The sequence below is a fragment of the Podospora anserina genome, chromosome 7 (assembly GCF_000226545.1).
Source record: "Podospora anserina S mat+ genomic DNA chromosome 7, supercontig 1".
NCBI lineage: Eukaryota > Fungi > Ascomycota > Sordariomycetes > Sordariales > Podosporaceae > Podospora > Podospora anserina.
Window position 1 is genome coordinate 2,785,525 of NW_001914854.1, and position 20,549 is coordinate 2,806,073.

At 52.9% G+C, this 20,549-nt stretch overlaps 7 protein-coding genes across 7 annotated transcripts, besides 5 other annotated features; 4 read left to right on the plus strand and 3 right to left on the minus strand.

Annotated features, from left to right (window-relative positions):
• Window positions 1-1,797: 1,797 nt before the first annotated feature.
• PODANS_7_9730 (uncharacterized protein) lies at window positions 1,798-2,034 on the plus strand (the record flags this gene model as incomplete). The annotated part of the gene is made up of 2 exons (XM_001908308.1): window positions 1,798-1,849; window positions 1,943-2,034. The coding sequence occupies 2 exons, from the start codon at window positions 1,798-1,800 to the stop codon at window positions 2,032-2,034; spliced, it is 144 nt and encodes a 47-aa protein (XP_001908343.1).
• Window positions 2,035-2,079: 45 nt separating this feature from the next.
• Window positions 2,080-2,182, minus strand: a tRNA (tRNA-His).
• A 913-nt stretch (window positions 2,183-3,095) lies between these two features.
• PODANS_7_9740 (uncharacterized protein) lies at window positions 3,096-3,754 on the minus strand (the record flags this gene model as incomplete). Its single annotated transcript, XM_001908309.1, has 4 exons — window positions 3,096-3,136; window positions 3,194-3,312; window positions 3,373-3,639; window positions 3,720-3,754. 4 exons carry the CDS (start codon window positions 3,752-3,754, stop codon window positions 3,096-3,098), a joined length of 462 nt encoding a protein of 153 aa, XP_001908344.1.
• A 414-nt stretch (window positions 3,755-4,168) lies between these two features.
• Window positions 4,169-5,956, plus strand: PODANS_7_9750 (uncharacterized protein; the record flags this gene model as incomplete). Its single annotated transcript, XM_001908310.1, has 1 exon — window positions 4,169-5,956. The coding sequence occupies one exon, from the start codon at window positions 4,169-4,171 to the stop codon at window positions 5,954-5,956; it is 1,788 nt and encodes a 595-aa protein (XP_001908345.1).
• A 504-nt stretch (window positions 5,957-6,460) lies between these two features.
• Window positions 6,461-7,245, minus strand: PODANS_7_9760 (uncharacterized protein; the record flags this gene model as incomplete). The annotated part of the gene is made up of 2 exons (XM_001908311.1): window positions 6,461-6,825; window positions 6,948-7,245. 2 exons carry the CDS (start codon window positions 7,243-7,245, stop codon window positions 6,461-6,463), a joined length of 663 nt encoding a protein of 220 aa, XP_001908346.1.
• A 1,321-nt stretch (window positions 7,246-8,566) lies between these two features.
• Window positions 8,567-8,908, minus strand: PODANS_7_9770 (uncharacterized protein; the record flags this gene model as incomplete). Its single annotated transcript, XM_001908312.1, has 2 exons — window positions 8,567-8,687; window positions 8,748-8,908. The coding sequence occupies 2 exons, from the start codon at window positions 8,906-8,908 to the stop codon at window positions 8,567-8,569; spliced, it is 282 nt and encodes a 93-aa protein (XP_001908347.1).
• Window positions 8,909-10,919: 2,011 nt separating this feature from the next.
• PODANS_7_9810 (uncharacterized protein) lies at window positions 10,920-14,173 on the plus strand (the record flags this gene model as incomplete). The annotated part of the gene is made up of 2 exons (XM_001908313.1): window positions 10,920-11,183; window positions 11,267-14,173. Coding segments are annotated over 2 exons (3,171 nt in total), but the record flags the coding sequence as incomplete, so codon positions are not given.
• A 1,946-nt stretch (window positions 14,174-16,119) lies between these two features.
• Window positions 16,120-16,137: a sequence feature (primer 7D1B).
• A 47-nt stretch (window positions 16,138-16,184) lies between these two features.
• Window positions 16,185-16,223: an STS (microsatellite 7D1).
• A 182-nt stretch (window positions 16,224-16,405) lies between these two features.
• Window positions 16,406-16,423: a sequence feature (primer 7D1A).
• Window positions 16,424-17,885: 1,462 nt separating this feature from the next.
• PODANS_7_9790 (uncharacterized protein) lies at window positions 17,886-19,727 on the plus strand (the record flags this gene model as incomplete). The annotated part of the gene is made up of 2 exons (XM_001908314.1): window positions 17,886-18,456; window positions 18,517-19,727. 2 exons carry the CDS (start codon window positions 17,886-17,888, stop codon window positions 19,725-19,727), a joined length of 1,782 nt encoding a protein of 593 aa, XP_001908349.1.
• Window positions 19,728-20,070: 343 nt separating this feature from the next.
• Window positions 20,071-20,170, plus strand: a tRNA (tRNA-His).
• The last annotated feature ends 379 nt before the right edge of the window (window positions 20,171-20,549 follow it).

Genomic DNA, 20,549 nt, shown 5'->3' on the forward strand with positions numbered 1-20,549 from the left:
CATGGCTTACATATCAAGTCGTACAGGTGCAGCACCCAGCTTCCACCAAGAGGCTACTCGTGACTCACCGGGCACCATCCACTGTGTTTCCTTTCGGTGAAGAGACGTTGCGAATTAAGAACAAGACCGGATTCCCATGAAGGGGTTTCCCACCAGAGAGAGCTAAGATGACCTTGTCCCCCTCTTTCGACCGGATAGAGCACCAGAGCACCGGGACACCTGCCTCTCTTGTGCTCCCCCTCATTTGCCGCAATGGACTTCTGTTGGGCGTTGCGTTGAGCACCACCCACACACTGTCGGCCAAGGCGGGGTTCTCCCCTCTGCCCCTCGTTTCCTGCCCGCCCATTTCTGCCCCTCCAACGATGCTGTCATAGCAATGATCCATTTCTGATTGAAAAAGGTTCCAGACCAGACCACAAATCACATGATCACCCCGTCTGCCTTCCACTCTCTTACCCAATCACTCCGCCCAAGTCGAGGATAGACAGGCGAGCGTTTCTGTATGTAACCCGATCGGTAGTACATCGCGCCAATCAAGTCCATACCGTTCTTTTTCCTCTTCGTTTTCTCTCTGGGGTAGAAACTCCACAAATACCTTCCCTGTTCGGCTACTCGCAGCAAATGGTCTCTCGACGGGTATATGTCATGCTGGAGCCGTTGGATTGCTGATCAGAGAGCGATCAGTGTCATTTTGACAATCACGCTGAAACCCTTTACGTAGGACCGACACAACGATATCTGTGGAAAAAACATACCCGCGGCAGGCAATTGCCGGCCTGGTTTGCTTCTCTATGCAGTCATGGTATCCACGAAATCACATCAACATCGCTGATAATTGGGGTCATGCAGCTACCCTTGAAAATCTACACGGCATAGCCAAGGCAACCAGCGCCACCTTGCTGCGACAGGGCCCATTATGATGATGGCAAGGCAAACTGAAGTCGTGATCACGGACTGATGTAGGAGTAAGCGCTAGAACAGCCTCTTTTGCAGTGGATAGGTTGGGGAAGGTATCATAGCCTCAGGATTGCCCATCTCGGCCGGGTACCTATATCGACAAAATCAACCAAGGCTACGTAACACGGGTGAATGTTGACTTCTCAGAAAGAAGTGCACCAGCCGCCCTGTGTCACGGAATATTCACGATACACCAGACAATCCACCTTGCCCAGTAACATTACACAAGAATTTGTTCCCCAGAGTTCCAAATTGATGACTCGTCAGAAGCAGAGAGCTTATCTCCTCGGGTACGACAAAAAAAGTCGATGTCAGTTACACAAAACTACCATCTCCATGTGTAACCAAAACACACAAAGCAGCAACTTATAATGAGACTGACTGCATTCCATATATTGAGACCCCTTAAAAGAGCTAAATCAATTTTCATGATACCCTCAGTTCACCAGACTCACTACTGACAAAAGCATCCGCCGAACTTTTTCCTAGTTTTATACTCAACAGCAACCACAAACCAACCACACCACGACACATCTTTCATCATCAGCAAAGAAAATACTGCTGTCACTACTACCAGGCGTTTGCTGCTACTCCTCTCCCTTTACCACCAAACAGTTAAGTTATCCACCTCAACACAACACTCACAATAAGGAGGGTTCGTATCCAACCCCCCCCCCCCCCTTCTCCCCGTTCTTCTTTCCTTCCTCCCCCCTCAGCCCAAAACCAGACTCACAAACATCACCTCTTTCCTTCCGGAGATCTTTCGCTCCTTCTTTTGCTCTCCGTCTTTCGTTTCTGTGGTCTAGATCTCTTTCATCTTCTTCTTCTTCTTCTCTCCACATGATTCCAACCCAATGTTACTCTATCCTACATATTGGGCTGCAAAAAATATGTGAGCAAATTCCTTTTTTGTCAAAATTCTCGCTCGATGTCTACTTCCGATACGGAACATACTTCTCAGCTGAATCATGTCCACTTTATTCAGCAATGTACTTCTGGTTCAAAAGGGGCTCTCGAGTTGTAAAAGAGAAACCAAATCTTCCATGGACGGAACCGGGGGGCAAGGTTCCAATTTGAATCTAAAGTTACCAGATAAGGAAAAAAGAAAGTCCAAAAGAGAATTGGGCGACCCCGGAATCGAACCGGGGTTTCTTCGGAATCGTATGTGATGTTTGTCTCCCAAACAAACCACAACGAAGCGTCCTGACCACTAGACTAGTCACCCGGTGAGGTATTTTACCCGAATTTGATGTCTGGCCGGTGTGGAAAGAGGGTTTTTCAAAGCCTCTCACTGTGGGTTGCGTTTGTGGGGCTTTGTGTGAGTCAAGAATGTGGAGGTAGGTGGGTGGGCATGAGAGGGTTGTGGCTTAAAGGTTCTGGGAAGCTGGAAAGAGGCTTGGGTTGGGGACGGTTGTCAACTTGTCGTGAGATGAGAAGCTTGACTAGCATGCACCCGAGCCACAGGAAGATGATCGAGAATGCAAATGCAGATATCTGTTGAGAGGATGACACACAGCTAAAGGCTTTAAAAGAGGATACACAATAGACAGAATTTCGGCGCGCAATATGCATTGTGATATCTTCTGCAATAGTGGTATTGGCTCGCTGTGCTTGCCAAGTATCAAACTCTCCACGAGAAGAGCTCGTCTTCCTTCGAATTTGAAGATCGCGAGATACTTTCTGTCATCCTTGTGAGAATGATTGATGCTCATAGGCACCCTAAGCCTCTAGTCAAGTGATGGCGAATGAAGACTAGAATGAGCGCGAGAAGCGAAGGTTCAGTTCGTCCAGACCTCTTTCAGCTTGAACAGACCAACCTATCCACCTAGGCGCTTCCTTGGTCGAGCCCAGCTGCTACCGCAACTAGAGACATCAACAGTTTGATTCCGTCTGCTCTCAAATTATGTAGCTCTCAAATATGCTGCCCTTCCACCGCGGCGCGTGTTTGCCTGTCTGCGAAACTGTCGAGTCCTGTGACTACCGCAGAGAAGACTCGCGCAAACAGCCACAACAACCGCCACGACGCACCTAGCCCATTCTGTCTAATCCAACGCAGCAATGGCAAAATACCCCAACGCCGTCGCTAATGCAGTTTTGGTTTTTCTCATTTTTGTTGTACGTGCTCGTATAAACGTGAATTAATCATTGCATGAGTTCCTCGCAGGTCCAGTCCTCGTACCTAAAAAGCATGTCAGTGGATGATAGCTCAGACCGCTAAGCTGGCGAAAAACTCACGTTCCATCAGGCATGTACCGGCGCACAATGAGGGGAATCTTCTTTTCCCTGAGCTCTTTGATGGCAATCTGCAGGGGATCCGTCTCACCCTCAAGGTCAACCAGCACAGGCGCATTCATGCTGTTGGTTGCCGTTAATCCCCAGGCATCATTCTCAAATGCTACAACCAACGCGACTCACCTGATCTGGAGAGCTCTTGTGCCGAGAATGCGCGCCTTCTCGTACTTGGTCATATATGGTGTTGTCTTGCGCTGGTCGTTGGGAATCTTCTTGTCCTTGTGCGACTTCTCAGTGCCCTTGCCGTGGTTGGCGGCCGCGTTGGGGTCGCCAGAGTTGACTACTTGGTTTGGGTCTTCGTCATCGCCAACGGGGCGGTTGTCGGCTTCGTCATCTTCCACTGGCTCGTAGTACTCATCGGGGTCCTCCTCGAAGGCGGGCTCATCGGCGCTGTATCAATCAGTCAGCGATTGGCCTTTCCTCGGCAGAAAGAAGCAGAAGCAAAGCAGAAAACTCAGGGAGGCGCGTACATGGGATCGCGGTCGTCGTCGCCAAAGTCAGACATGTTGTTGATCTGATGGAATGATACGATCCGAGAGAGACTGGGTGTGAGGATATGCGTAGTGGTGATGGGCAACAATGTCGGCTTTGTTGCGGCGATGAAATGGATGTTGCGTGGAACTGGGTGAAGCAAGTCTGGTAGGCGGCTGAAGGAGGGATCGTAAAATTATTTAAGTGGGCCCTGCGCAATGCGCAAGGCTGACCATTCACCGCGACTGGTTGGCGACGCGGGGGTGTGTGGGTCTAGGTGCTTTGCCGGCCGGGAGCTCAGTCGCACCTACAAAAAAGTTCGATATCGACGTTATCGCATTGAGCTGAACCTTGTTCTTGCAACGAACTGGTCCTTGATCTCAAGACTCCCGTCACCCACCCTCTTTGCTTGCTCTGGCCAGTCATGTCTGCCAGAGCAACAAGAGCCATGAAGCGAAAGGCTGATAACCGCGGCGAGTCGGCAGACTCGACCAAGCGCCAGCAACTCGACCTGGCCGACCAGGAGCTCGACAAGGGCAGCCCGGAGCAAGAAACTGCAGAATCCACCTCCATTTACGATGGCAACGATGCTGCTTCTGATACTGCCTCTCCCCCAGGCGACACCAATACCGTTGGGGCAACCTCGATCTCTACCTCCCGCCGAGGCCGCAAGTTCCCCTCCGATATGAAGACGATCAAGTGCACTTTCCCTGGCTGCGACAAGAGCTTCAACCGACCTGCTCGCCTGGTGTCTCATCTTCGAAGCCACACCGGCGATCGAATCCACCGCTGCACCTATGAAGGATGCGACAAATCCTACCTCGAAGAGAAACACCTGACGCAACACATCAAGGGTTCCCACACCCACGAGAAGAACTACGTCTGCAACGTCGAAGGATGCGGCAAAGCTTTCGTCACCAATACGAGACTCAAGAGGCATGCTGCCGTTCATGAAGGTGCTGAGCGATTTCGATGCCGAGACTATGAGGGTTGCAGTGAGAGCTTCCGGAAGCGTGAGACTCTGCAGCGGCACATTCGGACCAGGCACCTCAACCAGGCCGGTTTCCCTTGTCTGCAAGACGGTTGCCAAGAGGGCTTCGACAGCGCCGGTGCTCTCCGGCGTCACACGGAGCGCGAGCATGGGCAACTACGGTTTTGGTGCGACGAGTGCGCCAAGGAGACGGACGAGGATGGTGAAGAGAAAAGGGTTGGGTTTACGACGTTGAATATGCTTAAGACTCATGCTAGAACTGAGCACCGAGCGTGTCCTTTCTGCGACAAGAAGATCGGCCGGCAGTTTCAGCTGGAGGAGCACATGGAGAATATGCACTCTGGAAAATCCGTCGAGGAGAGAAAGGATGTGCCTTGCAACTGGCCAGGGTGCGAGAGCATGTTCACCCGAAAGTCCAACATGATGACGCACTACCGAAGTGCGCACGAAGGCAAGAAGTTTGTCTGTGGCGAGGTCAACACTTTCAACACGCCCGATATCGCGGATTGGAACTGGCAAGAGGAGGGTTGCAAGGCTCCGTTTGTTAGCAAGCTCAAGCTTGAGGAGCACATCCGATTTGTTCACCTAGGAAGGAAGCGTCCGGAGAGAACCATCACCCTGAACTTTGACGGACCGGACGAGGTGGACGAGATGACGGCGGCAGTCGACAAGAAGAAGCTTGCCTGCAGTGTACTTGGGTGCGAAGCGAGGTTCATCAGATATGCGGATCTCAACAAGCATTTGGAAGCTCATCAGAGACAGGCTTCAAGCATCGATGATGGATATGCTCAACAAGCGCAGCCCAATGTTGCCGTCGAGGCAGGATATGAGCCCCGAGATTTTATTCTTTCTGCCCCTCAAGACGGATATGGAAACCAGGACCACATGCTTGTCGTGCCTGATGCTGGGTATGGCGATCAAGGCCATATTCTCACCGCCAACAGCGCCTACGTCGCTCCGACCAACAGGTACGGCAACCAGGACCATATTCTCAACGATCTTAAGAACGAGCCGGGGATTCCAGATCTGACTGGGGATGCGCCTCACGGTCTTGCACTTGATCCGGAGCTGCAGGCTTCGACAATGGACATGCGGCTTCAGGGGCCAGATGATCAGCAACAGCAGCAACAGCAGGATCTAGATCCCAACTTTTATCCTGCTTTGGCGAATATGCTCGGAGGGGACACCCACGCCAACGCCGATTGGAATGTGATGAACGAACTGCTTGGCCATGGTCAGTATTAGGGAGACTGGGCTGGTTTGTAGTTTGCTGAATTCGGAGGGCATGGGCATGGGAATGGCGTTTGGGGGTTTAAATTAGAGATACCAGTTTTTTTATGTTTGGCACAGGTCGGTTTCCTATTGTGTTATAGCGACGTATGTATTGTTTCTTTTGGGGGTGACGGATATATTGTGCTAGGCATGGCATGGGGACTATGATGGTATCAAAAAGTTCGGTTATGTTTTCTACAACAAAAGCGGTTTGACACCCTTTCTAGGGGTAATATCGATAGATATACTATAGAGAGAAATGTGGGCAGCGAAGGGTGGGTCTGTAAGGTAGGTATCATTTATGTTGGAGAGCCAGAGCGTTATATGAATCAACAACAAATCAGTTTTGATCATAATCAAAGCCATTTCCTTCAATGTAGTAGACATGCTACGGCCCAGCCTCATTTTACTAGACGATTGTTGACTAGTGTTCATTTGAGGGACTATATTCCAAGAATAACTGATAACTACCACCACCTACTGACAATCCTCACAATTCTCCTTCCCCTCAATGGTGCACACCTTTCCCTCCTCCTCGACTTTCTTTTCTTCTTTCCCCTTCTCTACCCCCTCCTCTCTCTTGTCCTCTCCCTCACCAGATTTGGGCTTGGAATAATCCTTGTCCACGTGCCCCAACCCCCTCCCGGGATCGATAACGTCCCTCACGCGTCTCTTGAGCTCTTTTGTTTCGGGGAATCCACCGTCGGTCTTCCTGTCCCAGAGGATTTTCGTCAGAAGCTTGACTTGATCGCTACTCCCGGCTTCAGTAGTAGTAGCGGGAGAAGAGGTGGTGATCTCGACGATGAATACACCTCCGGTTGACGGCTGGAGGGCAACTTCGCCTAGGGAGGTTGAGAAGGTTGATAGGAGCTCTTGGGCGAACTTTGAGGGGTTGTTGTGTTAGTTGAAGGCTAGCGAATCTATTGGGAGGGGTGAGGAGTGGCGAAGTGCTGGTGTGGTATACATCGGCGGGAATGAACTGTGCCAGGCGATATAATAGTATGAGGTGCAGAAGAAGAAAAAAAGCAGATCAACTCCCTGAATTGAAACAAGAGCTGGACCTGGACAGCAAAACACAGGGGGCGTTTAGGAAATAGTTCTCCCAAGTTCAACCGACAATAACGGTTCGAGACGATGCAATGAGAAAAAGAACTCACATAAGCAGCCCTCAACATCCACTTGCACTGCGTACAAAACTGTATCGTCACCCTCGGCAGTCGGGTCGTCGTGGCCGTACTTTCGGTAACCTGCTGCTCTGCCATCGTGTCCCGATTTGCTGGTTGCCAAACAATCTCAAACCGATGGCTGGCGGATATGCGTGATGAGTTGTCTCCCCCGTTCGTTTAACAAAGACGCACATACATACATACATACATACATACATTAGGAAAGCAGACTAAAAAAGCGGTACCTGCATAAAATGGGTACGTAAACTGCGTCATTCGACTTGCAGAAAATCCACTCTCTCAAAACGGTTTTCCCATATTGAAGATCACTTTTATAACTCTCCTTCAAAACATCCCCATGGCAAGACACAATTTCACATCGCAAAAACACACACACACACACACAAACACACGTTTAAAGTTTAATAGTGGTATATCTTCATTCGCCTTTCTTCAGTCCTCATTCGTGAACCCATTTAGCAGGAACCTACACCATGGGCTTAAAAAAAAACACAATAACCATAGCGTACTTTATATACAGAGAGCCCGAGAGGAAAAAAACAGACCAGATATAATAATAAGAAATAATAAGGGGGTGTTGTGTGGTCGGGGAGGAGAGGGAGAGAGAGGGTGAAGAGAAGAACAAAAAACAGGGGGAGCTTTGCAGAGACGGGCAACGACAAGAGAGCCGAGCTACAGCTACAACTTTGGGGGAATAGTCAAAACAGCAAAAAAACAAAACTAAGAAGGAAGAAAAAAACAGGAAGGAAGTCTTAGGTATTACAGGCCGAAAAGCTGCACAGTCTGTCCGTCCGAGACCTTCCCTGCCGAAAAAGAATTTGCGATTCGCCGTCAAAGGTAGGGTAGTAGAAGAAAATAAAATAAAAAGGTTCCGAGAAAAAAATGGGGTATGAGCTTTGGTGTTTTGAGGGCGTAATCGTTGTAGGAAAAGCCGTTGCTGTCGTCGTTCTCGATCCTCCCCCCTTTTTTTTCTTGCTGTCGATGCCCCCCCCCCCCTCCCTCCCTCTCCTCTCTCTTTGCTTGGTTTGCCATGGGTCAAGGTGAAAGTTGAGCTCTGTCCGTCCGTGCTGGATCGTGAGTGAGAGCGATGGCGGTTTGGTTGTAGGAAAAAGAAAAATCATCGGTCGCTGTCCTCCCAGTTCCATCCAACGCGCATGTCCCATTTTTGTCGGCCCAAATTCCACCCAATCCGAATGCTCCGAAAATACCAAAAGACGTTTCTGTTCTCACAAAGCCTTTTCGTCGGGGTCGAGGCGGAATAATCGAACAAGACACCGGCGAAAGAGGGGGTGCACCACATCAAAGACACTCAGAAAATACACAGCCGATTCCGAGCCGTGCCAGGGACACGAGCAAAGGGTCTGCGCTTCCGACTCGACATGTTCTGTAGCTCATCCTACATCACTACACAGCAGCCGTTGCTCTGTTGTGGTGCGTAGGGATCCTCGCCCTTTGGCACAGGACCCCAGACGCTGGGCACCATGTAGTCTCTGGTGCTGTTGCAATAGGCGATGATACTAGAGAGGAATGCGCGTCAGTAAGGGGATACGACGCGATGCGGGTGTGGTGCGCCCTACCTCTTCGATGCTTGGCTTACGGGGATGCGCTCTCTTTCGAGATCTTCACGTAGCCGATTGTTCAATTCTGTCAATCGACGAAGCTTGAGATCCGCCATGCTCTGCTTGGTCTTCTTGATCTGCGACGGGTCGCCGACATCGCGCGATGTGTATTGGGGCATCTTGGGAGGTTTTCTCGGTGCTGACTTTGGGGTTCCAGCAGAGTCGCGCTTGGGAATTAAGGGGAGAGACGCTGGTGGCGGCTTCCTTTCTGGCTTGGCAGAAAAAACTGGCGACCGAGGCCGGCCGTTGGGTATTGATGAAGGAGAATTAACTGGCCGCGATGGCTCTTGTTGCTCTGATTGCTGCGGCGGCTCACGGGGGCTGGCGTCGTTGATGTCGCCCTGGTGCTGCGGCTCGGCGGTCGGAATCCGCGACGACGCCGACGAGTCGTGAGATTTTCGTGGCTGCTGGTCCATTACGGCGTGTCAGTGACCCTATCGCGATGTTTCAAACGAATTGTGCTTTGATGGATGGTGATTGATGCTGTCGTCTTCCAATCCAATTGAAAAGGCTAGAAGGGACGGGTCGCACAGTTTGTTCCCCATTGCTGGAGACGGGAAGCTGGCACTCACATGTGTTCAAAGCAGATAAAGGCCGTGTTTCGGTTGTGGCGGTTGTCAAGGAATGAATGGATTGAAGAGAAAGAGGCGCGCGGATGACTGGTATGCGATTGCCTCGATTGACCACAAGCTGGTTGGAATGGGCGGATGGGCGGATGGGATTGGCGAAGCGACACACGGCGAGCGGGAGCAAGAACTCGGGAAGGGGGTTGATTCAGGAATCTCTCTCTCTCTTGCTCAGGAGCGGGTGATGGTCCGTGCTGACTGCCTGCTACCAAAAAGCTGGGCGAAAAGTAAATGAGATGTCCAGGGGAGGTTAGATTAGCCCGATAGCAAATCATACGACCAATTAACGCATCTCGGGGGTGAGCATGTAGTGAATCCTCTGTCTGTTTAGATGCAATAGATATCTTCTAGGTACAATAGATCCCGTTTTCTATTCTCCGAGGGAATTGCCCATTCAATCAATATCCAGAATACCGACCGACTATTGACATGTTGTGCTCTTTTGCAGGCGTCATCGACTGACCTCTAGCGACCTAGCTAAGAGGTGTCCGACAGGTACATGGCGGGCCCCCATCCAGTGGCTAGCTACTCGCGCATGCTTGCAGCAGCTGAGGGTTTTTGCTGTTTCATGGACGGGGAACCTTGACCTCTGTCTCTTCTCGAGAGCTTGTCTCGGGATAAGAGCAAACTGGGTCTTTCGAGATTCGACATTCTCGGGCCGCTTTCTCAGACCGATACTGTACCAATGCCGACAACTCCCTTCTGATGATGCCTTTCTGCGCATCCGCTATGACTGCAAGGTCTGCAACGATGGCTCTCGGCCGCATGAGGCATCGACAATGTGCCTTGGCAGAAGCGTTTTGACATTGTTCTCAACGCCTTTTTGCCTAGGGCCCCGCAATGTGCATATAAGGGAGAAGAGCCCCACCACGGCCAAGGTTGCAGTGCAAAGTCCAAAACAACAAGGGAAGCCCCAAAGTTTGTGCTCTGCTCAGCGAGGTGAAGAGGCTGCCCTGTCAAAGAGCAAGACAAACTCGCCCGCGAGAGCATACTCTTTAGGCCTTCCCAAGTAGTGTCTGGCAACTGAAATCAAATACACCGCTCTTGGTGCTGAAAACCACATCCATTTCCAGGCTGCCGTCACGTGACCCACGGTACAATTTGAACCCACAAATTTTAAGCAAACGGTGCCAAACTGCCCTGTCAGGGCTTCGACCAACGCAGCATTCTCCACGAGGCGAAAAAAAATCTCTGGTACAGGCCGGCCAAGTCGCAAGCAACCCCTCACGCCGCCTTGCGCTGCTCTTCCAGAAACCCATTAAACTTCCTCGAGACCTGCCAACGCGCAGAGGAGGTTGCCCATCATGGTGAGTCGCGATCCTGTTCTACATAACCCCCACCGGAAGGCAGCTATCTCGACTATCTCGCCTGCAAATGCCCATATCGACTGCCCCCCCCCCTCCTCCCCGCCGCCGCCTCTACTACACCTTGTCGTCATCTATCACTACGCCGCCGTCGGATGGGCCGTTTATGACCACGAACACCTCGACTGACCTTCTCATAGCCTCCCCCACCCCATCAGAAGCCCGAGAATGTTCTCAAGAGGGCCCACGAACTCATCGGAGTTAACCAGGCCCCCGCGGCCCTCACCCTACTTCACGAGCACATCACATCGAAGCGGTCTCGCAATGTCCCCATCACATCGTTGGAGCCTGTGATGCTCCTGTTGGTCGAGCTCTCGGTCGAACAGAAGAAGGGCAAGCTCGCCAAGGATGCTCTCTATCAGTACAAGAATATTGCTCAGAACACCAATGTTGGCACGATCGAGGTGGGTTATGAGTGGAGTCAAGTTGGGTTATATTGCCGGTATTGACAAAAGTACTGCAGCTTGTTCTCAAGAAGTTCATCGAGTTGGCTGCCGAAAAGGTCACCGCTGCTCAGCAAAAGGCCGACGAGGTTCAGTCCAGCATCGAGGCGACCACCACCTCCGACAACGTTGAGGATCTCGAAGCCAGCGAAACCCCCGAGTCCATCCTCTTGGCCACCGTCTCCGGCGAGCAGTCCCGCGATCGTACCGACCGTGCCATTGTCACCCCCTGGTTAAAGTTCCTGTGGGAGGCGTACCGCACAGTTCTGGACATTCTCCGCAACAATGCTCGTCTCGAGTTGCTCTACCAGAGCACTGCCATGCAGGCGTTCGACTTCTGCCTCAAGTACACCCGCAAGACCGAGTTCCGCCGTCTTTGCGAGCTTCTCCGCAACCATGTCCAAACTGCTGCCAAGTACTCGGCTCAAATGCATGCCATCAACTTGAGCGACCCGGATACCCTGCAGCGCCACCTCGAGACTCGTTTCCAGCAGCTTAACGTGGCGGTCGAGCTTGAGCTCTGGCAGGAGGCTTTCCGCAGTGTTGAGGACATCCACACCCTCCTCAACCTGAGCAAGCGCCCCCCCAAGAACATCATGATGGCCAACTACTACGAGAAGCTCACCCGTATCTTCCTCGTCGGCGAGAACTACCTGTTCCACGCCGCTGCCTGGTCCCGCTACTACAACTTGCTCCGCCAGTCTGCTGCCATTGTTGCGGCCGGTGGCAAGAAGTCCGAGAACCCCCCAACCAGCGAGGCTGATCTCCAGAAGGCTGCCACTTTCGTCGTTCTCTCGGCCCTGTCCATTCCCGTCATCAGCACCTCCCGCTCCCGCGGTGCCATGGTCGACTTCGACGAGGCTCGCAAGAACAAGAACTCGCGTCTCACTCACCTCCTCGGCATGTCTCAGGCCCCTACCCGTGCGCTCCTCTTCCGTGATGCTCTGTCCAAGTCTTTGATCCGCCGCTGCCGCCCCGAGATCCGCGACCTCTACAACATTCTCGAGGTCGACTTCCACCCCCTCTCGATTTGCAAGAAGATCTCCCCCATCTTGGCCAAGATTGGGGCCGATGAGGAGATGCAAAAGTACATCATTCCTCTTCAGCAGGTCATCCTCACTCGTCTCTTCCAGCAGCTTTCTCAGGTGTACGAGACTGTCGACCTGGACTTTGTCGAGTCCCTAGCTCAGTTCCCCGAGCCTTTCCAGGTTACCCGCGCCACGATTGAGAAGTTCATCATGAACGGCAACAAGAAGGGCGATCTCGCCATCCGCATGGACCATGCCACCGGTGTCCTTAGTTTCGATGCCGATGTCTTCTCCTCCGCCAAGGCTGCCCACGCTGGCTCCTCTGCCGGCTCTGCTGAAAGCGAGACTGGCTCCGTTCAGCGTCTCCAGAGCACTCCTTCTCAGATTGTGCGCTCTCAGCTCACCCGCGTCGCCGAGGTTCTTTACACCACATGCCAGTACATTGATCCCAAGTTCAACGAGGCGCGCATCCAGGCTCGCGATGCTGCTTTCGCTCGTGCCAAGGCTGGTGCTGAGAAGGAGCACCTCGAGATCCTCGCCAGAAAGGAGATTATTCAGAAGCGCAAGGACAAGGCCTCTGAGGCTCAGGCCGCCCGGGATAAGGAGAACGCTCGCAAGAAGATGGTTCAGGAGCAGCTTCTCCAGCAAGCCGAGGCTGCCCGTTTGGCTGAGGAGCAGAAGCTTCGTGAAGCCAAGCGTCTCGCCAACGAACGGGAGCAGATCAAGCGCAAGGAGGTCGAGAGCATGCTCAAGGATATGAAGCTTGAGGATCTGGCTGGTGAGGACCTCGATACCCTGGACAGCAACAAGATCCGCATGATCAAGCTGCAGCAGCTTGAACGTGAGAAGAACACGGTTGCCGAGAAGCTCCGCATCACCGGCAAGCGTCTTGACCACTTGGAGCGTGCTTTCAGAAAGGAGGAGGCTAAGAAACTCCCCGAGGACTCTGCTAAGCAGCGCGAGCGTGATCTCAAGGCCTATGAGTTGACCAAGGCCCAAACTCTCAAAGAGGCCGAGGAGAAGCACAAGGCTGATGTCGAGATCAAGCACCGCCTGTCTCGCCTGATGCCATTCTACGAGTCATTCAGATCTAACCTCCACGAGCGCCGCCGCGACGAGTTTGAGAAGAGACGTCGTGATGCCGACCGCGAGTTGGAGAAGATGATCAATGCTCGCAAGAAGGAGTACCGCGATCGCAAGATCCGCGAGAAGAGGGAGCGTGAGGAGAAGGAGCGTGCCCTCCGCGAGGCCGAGGAGCGTGCCGCCAGGGAGAAGGAGGAGGAGGAGAGGAGAAAGGAGGCCAAGAAGGAGGAGATGGCCAGAATCAAGGAGGAACGCGAGAAGGAGCGCGAGAAGGCTCGCGAGGCCCAGGCCCGCCAGCAACAACGCGAGGAGGAAGCCATGGCCCGTCGCAAGGCCGAGAAGGCTGCCGACACTGCTCCTCCTATCCGCCGGGAGATTCCACCAGTGGAGGCCCCCTCGGCCGCCGCCCCCCCCCGTATTGCCCTTGCCGGCAACAGACCCAGCTGGAGAGAACGCGAAGCCGCCAAGGCTGCCGGTGGTGCCCCACCAGAGCCCGCTGCCGCCGCTCCTCCTCCGGCCAGAGCTCCTCCTGTCGAGCGGACCGACTCCAACGAGCGCCCTCCTGCCGCTGGTGGTCCTCCCCGCCTCGCCCTTGCTGGCAAGACTGGAGGCTCCAGCTGGCGTGAGAGAGAGGCTGCTAGAGCTGCTGGCGGCGGTGCTCCCATTCCCGAGCGCCCTGCTCCTCAAGGCAGAGTGTCTTCTGGTCGCGGTGGTGCCCCCATTGAGAGGGAAGGTTCCGGCCGTGGTGAGCCTGCCAAGGATGGTGCTACTCCTGAGCCCCTGAAAGCTAGCGGCGCTCCGGGCAAGTATGTTCCCAAGTGGCGGAGAGATAATGCTTAAACAAAAGCGGGCATGTATTGGGAGTTTCTGGCATTTTTCTGTTTCCCTCCATCTCTCGCGCTTGCTGGGTTCCGGTTCATACATGACACACATGACATGCGACACGAAGGATGGGCATGATGCAGCTTCTTCTGGAGTTTTGATTTCTGGGTCTGGAAGGGGTACGGGAAAGAAAAGGTTTTTATTTTTTCGGTCCTTGATCCTTTTTCCTTGCTCCGGATTTGCATGTGTGTAGAAGTAGCATTTCTCGCCATTCGATAGCGAAGGGAGGCAGGGGCAGCAATGAACAAAAGTGATTGCTGCGTTAGGAAGAATGATAGGAATGGATGAGGTTGTGTTTTATTTTTGCTGTTGAGTTGATGAATATAAATTGCATGGCATGTGTGTATTGTTTTGCTGTGTATGAGTTGTGTAGGTAGGCATAAAACCACGTCGGCACTCGTGTGAGAAAGTTCGGACTGAGGTCAGTGATCGACAATTCCAGATACCGGGGAAGATCATCATCAAGCCGCGGCTACCACAACCCACCCGCTCGACTGACAATCGCGAATCGCAACGAGCTACCCGATCTGGCGCCATCGGATGCTGAAGATTGTTGTCGATCACTTCCTCATAGGGCTTGACGCAATCTAGAACTTAATTGACTGAACATGGCGTGGGATCCCGTGCCGTTGAAGGGTCCAATATTGACCTTTTCAACACCCACTGCACCATGGATGGAAAAGTAGCAGGCAGGCTTTCGTAGGGCCACTTCCTTCGGTGAGAGGAACATGGCATGATGAGGGCATCATGATATGTAACACGAGGAAATGCTACCCACACTTTTGATTGGGGGGCGGGCATGCGGTTGTGTGGCAGCGATGAGTCTGTGGAAGTATGGATTTATGCACGGCGTTTAGGGGAATTTTCGCAAAGTTGACAGCCCTCCGGCGTGTTGGATGTATCTGAATTCCGGGATGTTTTTGGTTTATACTTATTTGATCCTTCTCTCTTCAGACTCCACATTGAGTTCCGAGAATGGCAGTCTCGTCGTCGTCCTCTTTTGCACAGACATCTTTTCTTTTACCTAACAAATACGTCTTGGGAAATAGAGCGCAGTGAAAAGTTAGGCTGAAACGTTTTATTTTCTCCTCTTTTTTGACTATTGTCCTTGGTATTTCTTTGGCTGTTCTTCCTTGGTAATTGAGGCTGTGATGTGTTTCAGTTGAGCCCACCTACCTCCTGCCAAAGGTGAAAGAACGAAGGATGGAAGCCAAGATGAGCTCTGAAATAATGTTTCGCTCCCTGTTTACGGGGTAGACATCCTCCAGTGGCGAGAGAACCCCGCGCCAGAAGCCATATCTTCTCGAACAAATCTCGTTCATCATCTTCCTCTCGGCTTCGCCTGTTGGAAGCGATACATACACGTGGCCCAGCACAAAACGAACGGTCTTTAAAACTGAAGAAGCAACTGCGATCGGTTGTCCGGCGGAAGTTGATGCGCAAGCCAAAAAGCTAGCGTTCAGACCCTTGCTCACCTGAAAAGCTGCCAATTGCGGCCAGAAGGACGTTTTGCTGGAAGGAGAAAAAAGGTTGGGGAAGGGGTGGTGGTTAGCTCGTATGCACGGGCAGGGTACCTTTTTTTGTGATGGGATGGGGTGTCGTGCTACCCCGCAGCCACATCGGAAGATATGGGCAGCCGTGTGTGAGATCACGATTGGTGATGGGTGTGGAGTGGGGTGTACTGCAGATGGATGGGTTGGGACGTAAAAAGAAGCGGTGATGGTGATGGTGACTTGTTACGACTACCTCAGCCCTAAGAAATCAATAGTCCGGTCAAGGCCGAGAGAAAGACGCTATAATAATACTCCGTGAAGTGCTGGCTGGTATGGAAGTGCTGCGAACGTTCGGTGGGTTGTACGGTGGGTTTCTGTGGATGAGGAACAGGGTGGACAAGCTCATATAAATCCGGAGGTCCTTCACTGCTGTGTAGATTAAAAGCTGAAAGAGAAAAAAGATTGTGATGATGACGGTGTGTGTGTGTGTGTGTGTGTGTGTGTTGTGTGTGTTGCCAACCCGGAGTTTGGGTAGGTTGTCTCTTCTGATGGCTCTGTTGTACAAATATTTTTCTCTTGGGAAGAGCGGAAATTGGCGTCTGCATGGTGCGTCGTCTGCATGACAGGAGATATTGCAGCAGTTGGGGGTAGGACGCCCTCTACATGAGTGGCTTATACCAGGTCGTAGTGCAGCATAGCTCTCCAGTCCCCAACACGACGCCAACTCTCTAGGTGCAGCTTCCAGCTGAGAACTTGTACGCGAGCTTTTCCAATAACTTCAAAATGGGCGCGTCTCGTGGGCAAACATCTTTCGATGTGAGGGTTTATTTGATCATGTCTGTCAGCTGACGGGGAGGCCACCTCAGTGGCCAAGGAAAGGCTGAACAGAGCCTGAAAGAAAGAAAAAATAAATCAAAAAAGGCTCGGCATTGAAGCTGGGAGCGAGCGAACAGAGCTTGAATCGTGATTTGGTGGGGTCGTCGAGGATATGCCGTAGCGGTTGATCAATTTCAGGGGGTGGTTTTCTTCGCTTCTCAGTTGACAGGCAGCCTTAATCGAGGAGAACCCGGGATTTTGGGTCCGTCTCTCTGTTGTTTTCTTCCCCGGAAAATCAATGAACAGAAGGACGAATGAAGAGACAGAAATACCCATTGCGTGCTTGAATTCTCCTGTGAGATGCCCGTCGCTGACATCAGGGCTTGCCCCCCTTCCCTCCCGTCAAATCGATCGAGGCTGTGAGATGCAGAGAAAAAAAAAAAGGGGGGTCGATGCGTTCAGGGTCCAAGCTGGCAAGGGTTGGAGAGGGTCTGGCCAAAGCGGGTGTGGAGAACGGGAGCTGCAGGTACGCCGACCAATGGCAGGGTTCTTAAGGACGTCGACTTTTCTTCTTTGGGACGACCTCTTCATCTCCACAGGCGCTCTGTGCGACAACAGCAAGCTCTGCGAATGACTACAAACCTACCCACTTGGGTCCCCGAGCTGAAGGAGCAACACGTCAAGAGAGTCACATTGACAATGTAACCGACTGTCCATCCCGCGGTGGAGTGTGTGTCCGAACCCGAGCAGCCTTCCCTCTGGTTTACTCTCTCGTCTTCACTGTTTATTTTGGGTTCTAGGAGTAGAGATGAAGGACTGCTGTTCCGCTGTCGATGTGCCGCCGCTAGGAACAAGAACAATGTCTCAGAGACATGTGCTGTGGCGGCTTAGAATGGGTTGATGAGGCTCTCTCCCCGGGTGCTTTGCTTCCATCACGCCGCTCGTCTACGGGTACCTGATTTGGGGCTTTTGGGCTTGCCGAAGTTGCCAAAAACAGACCATCGACGAGGCCCGGAAATCGGATATTGGGTACACTCTTGGAGCCAAGCTTTCCACGTCTCTTCTGCCTTGACCCTTGGTGTCGAAGCGCTACCACGGTGATGGCTTGGCCCACCTTCCATGGATCCAATAGTGTGCGGATGCTTCCCATGCCATGTCGGCGACGGGATTGGGGAGGGGGAGGGGGGAGTATTTCCATAAGACCAGCTTCCCCGACTTCACGATGCTTTCTCTTTTTTTTTTCTCTTGCTCTTCAGGGTCTTCCTCACAGCCGCGAACACGACAGTGATACCTAATCAACTAATCTACGACAAGGCCTCTTTACTTGTCGATACATTCGTTCTTTTCGACTTTGTTGAAATATGGCCAGCCTCAAGGCCGTGGCTGCCCTCGCGGCAGTCACCTTGGTTGGTCGTGTCACCGCCACCGAGGTCTTCCTCCCACCATGCCTGGACCCCTTCCAGCCTTTCGTCTACTCGGGGTGCTTCTCCGAGGCCAGTGGCACCCAGATCCTCCCCTACCGCAGCCCGGCAACTCCTGATGACATGACCGTCGAGAAGTGCGTTGCTGAGTGCAAGGGCAATGGCTACAGGTATGCCGGTCTCGTCTACTACGGCGTCTGCTACTGCGGTCAAACCGTGAAGGGTGACCTCACCGAGGAGTCTGAGTGCAGCTTCCCCTGCAAGGGTGATGACACCCAGATCTGCGGTGCCAACGGCAAATTCTCCATCTACCAGGACCCTACCTTCGTCCCCGTCGACCAGACCACCATTGCCGACTATGATCCTCTTGGATGCTGGACCGACGACTCTCCTCAGGGGAGAGCCCTTTCCTACCGCCAGGACTCCGTCGATGGCGCCACCATGACCACTGAGAAGTGCTTGCAGGCTTGCCATGCCGGCGGTTTCCCCTTTGCCGGTACTGAGTATGGCGGTATGTATCCATCTATCCGAGGCTTCTGTCAGCAAATCTCGTGAAACTAACATGACGCAGGTGAATGCTACTGCGGTGTTGTCATTGGCAATGACACCTACTCTGCCCCCGCCTCCGAGTGCAACATGGCCTGCAACGGTGCCCCTGACGAGAAGTGCGGTGGCCCTGGTCGCCTTAACCTCTACGCCGCCGACGAGCTCCTGTCTCTCGAGCCCTGCGGCTATGAGCCCCCCGTTGTCTCCAGCAGCTCGGAGCTCCCTGTCGTCAGCACCGTCAGCACCGAGTCCTCCACCAGCACCCCCCTTGTCGAGGAGGAGCCCACCACCAGCACCACTGTCGAGGAGCCCACCAGCACCAGCACTCCCCTTCCTACTCTCCCCCCTACCACCTCCACCACCGCGCCCGTGAGCACCACCTCCACCACCAGCTCCGTCTGCGTGACCACCACCGTCATCCCTCCCAAGTGCGAGTACAAGTGCGGCAAGTGGTGCTCCAACCCCCTTCCCGACTGGGAGAACGACGCCAAGTCCTGCAAGGCCGCCTGGACCAACTGCCTCTTGCAGGTTGCCTCCTGCTTCAAGAACGCCGGCTTCCCCCAGTCTCTTGAGTGCTTCAACTTTGGCCAGTGGTGCGCCGATGTCGACGATTACTGCGTCAAGACCCCCAAGGGCAAGAAGCACGACTTTTTCGGCAAGAAGCCCCCCAAGGGAGGCAGCCCCGCCACCACCGTGACCGTCACCACCGCTTGCCCTACCGCCGCTCCCACCTCCACCAAGCCTGCCACCACCACCAAGCCCGCGACGACCACCACCATCTGCCCCACCCCAGCGCCCACCAACATCTGCAAGCAGCCCACCAACAACTACTACGGCTACAAGCCCGGCAAGCCCGTCGGCGGGATTGACCTGCCCGTCGTGACCTGCAACGACTTGGTTTCGGACTGGCCTAGCTACCCCTTCAAGCGGTACTCGGACCCTGACACGAGAAAGTGCAAGAAGTACAGCCGCTCGACGCCGAGCACTGCCTGCCAGGACGCGTGCAAGGAGCAGTACGAGGACTGCTTGGATGTTTATGCCGAGGGGTGCAGGAATAATAAGTTTAGGCCGAGGCAGGATAGTTACTTTCAGCAGATGGAGAAGAGGACTTTCTGGGGGGGGTGGAGCGACAGCTTTAATGGGGCGAAGGATAAGTGCAGGGCGCAGTATAATGACTGTTTGAGTGTGAATAGGAATGTGGATGTTAAGGGGAAGTGTAATAAGTTTTGCGAGTAAAGGGGGAAGGGAAAGAGGTTGGGGGGAAAGAGGGGGGGTGTGGTATGATAGGTATAGGATACAGTTCTTACGCTCTTTGGAGGTATGTGAGTTGACATGTAATTATTAATGAGATTTTTACCGTTTGTTGGTATGTTGCTGTTTCTTGTTCTTTGTCACATGATTTTATTACGCAGAAAAGAGAAGCAGGGTATTGCAGGCTGTTGTGGCTGGAAAAACTGATGTGGATTAGAAATGGTGGTGTTGGGGGAGAGGGTAGGTTGGCTGAAAGAAGGTGGCGGCGACCTTAACAATATGAGGGGTAATTCCGCATCCACACAGCATCAATCAATAATACCTCACCGGGTGACTAGTCTAGTGGTCAGGACGCTTCGTTGTGGTTGTTTCCAAAGAAACATCACATACGATCCGAAGAAACCCCGGTTCGATTCCGGGGTCGCCCACATCTTTTGCCCTCTCTTCTTTTTTACTCCCCACTCTTCTTCTCTTTTGGCTTGGAGTTGAAGCAATCTGGAAAACACTTGCACTAGAGTTTTCTTTTTCTTCGGGGGTAGCTGCTTCCTCCACAGCATCTAATGAGGCATGCATGGCCCTGCATCTGCCGCATTATCCTCTTGACGGTGTCTCATGACATTCAAGGAAGATATCTCGACCGTTTTCTCCTGCCCCATCTACCTTGGCTTTCATACCCTGATCTTGCTGTCGTCTATAAGTGATGATACCAATGTCGGGAGAGTATAAGTCCTGAAGCTCTTGCAGGGGTGTGATTATGTGGTTGGTGAAAGGAAACTGTAGTTTTGTCTGATGATGTGGCTTTGTGTG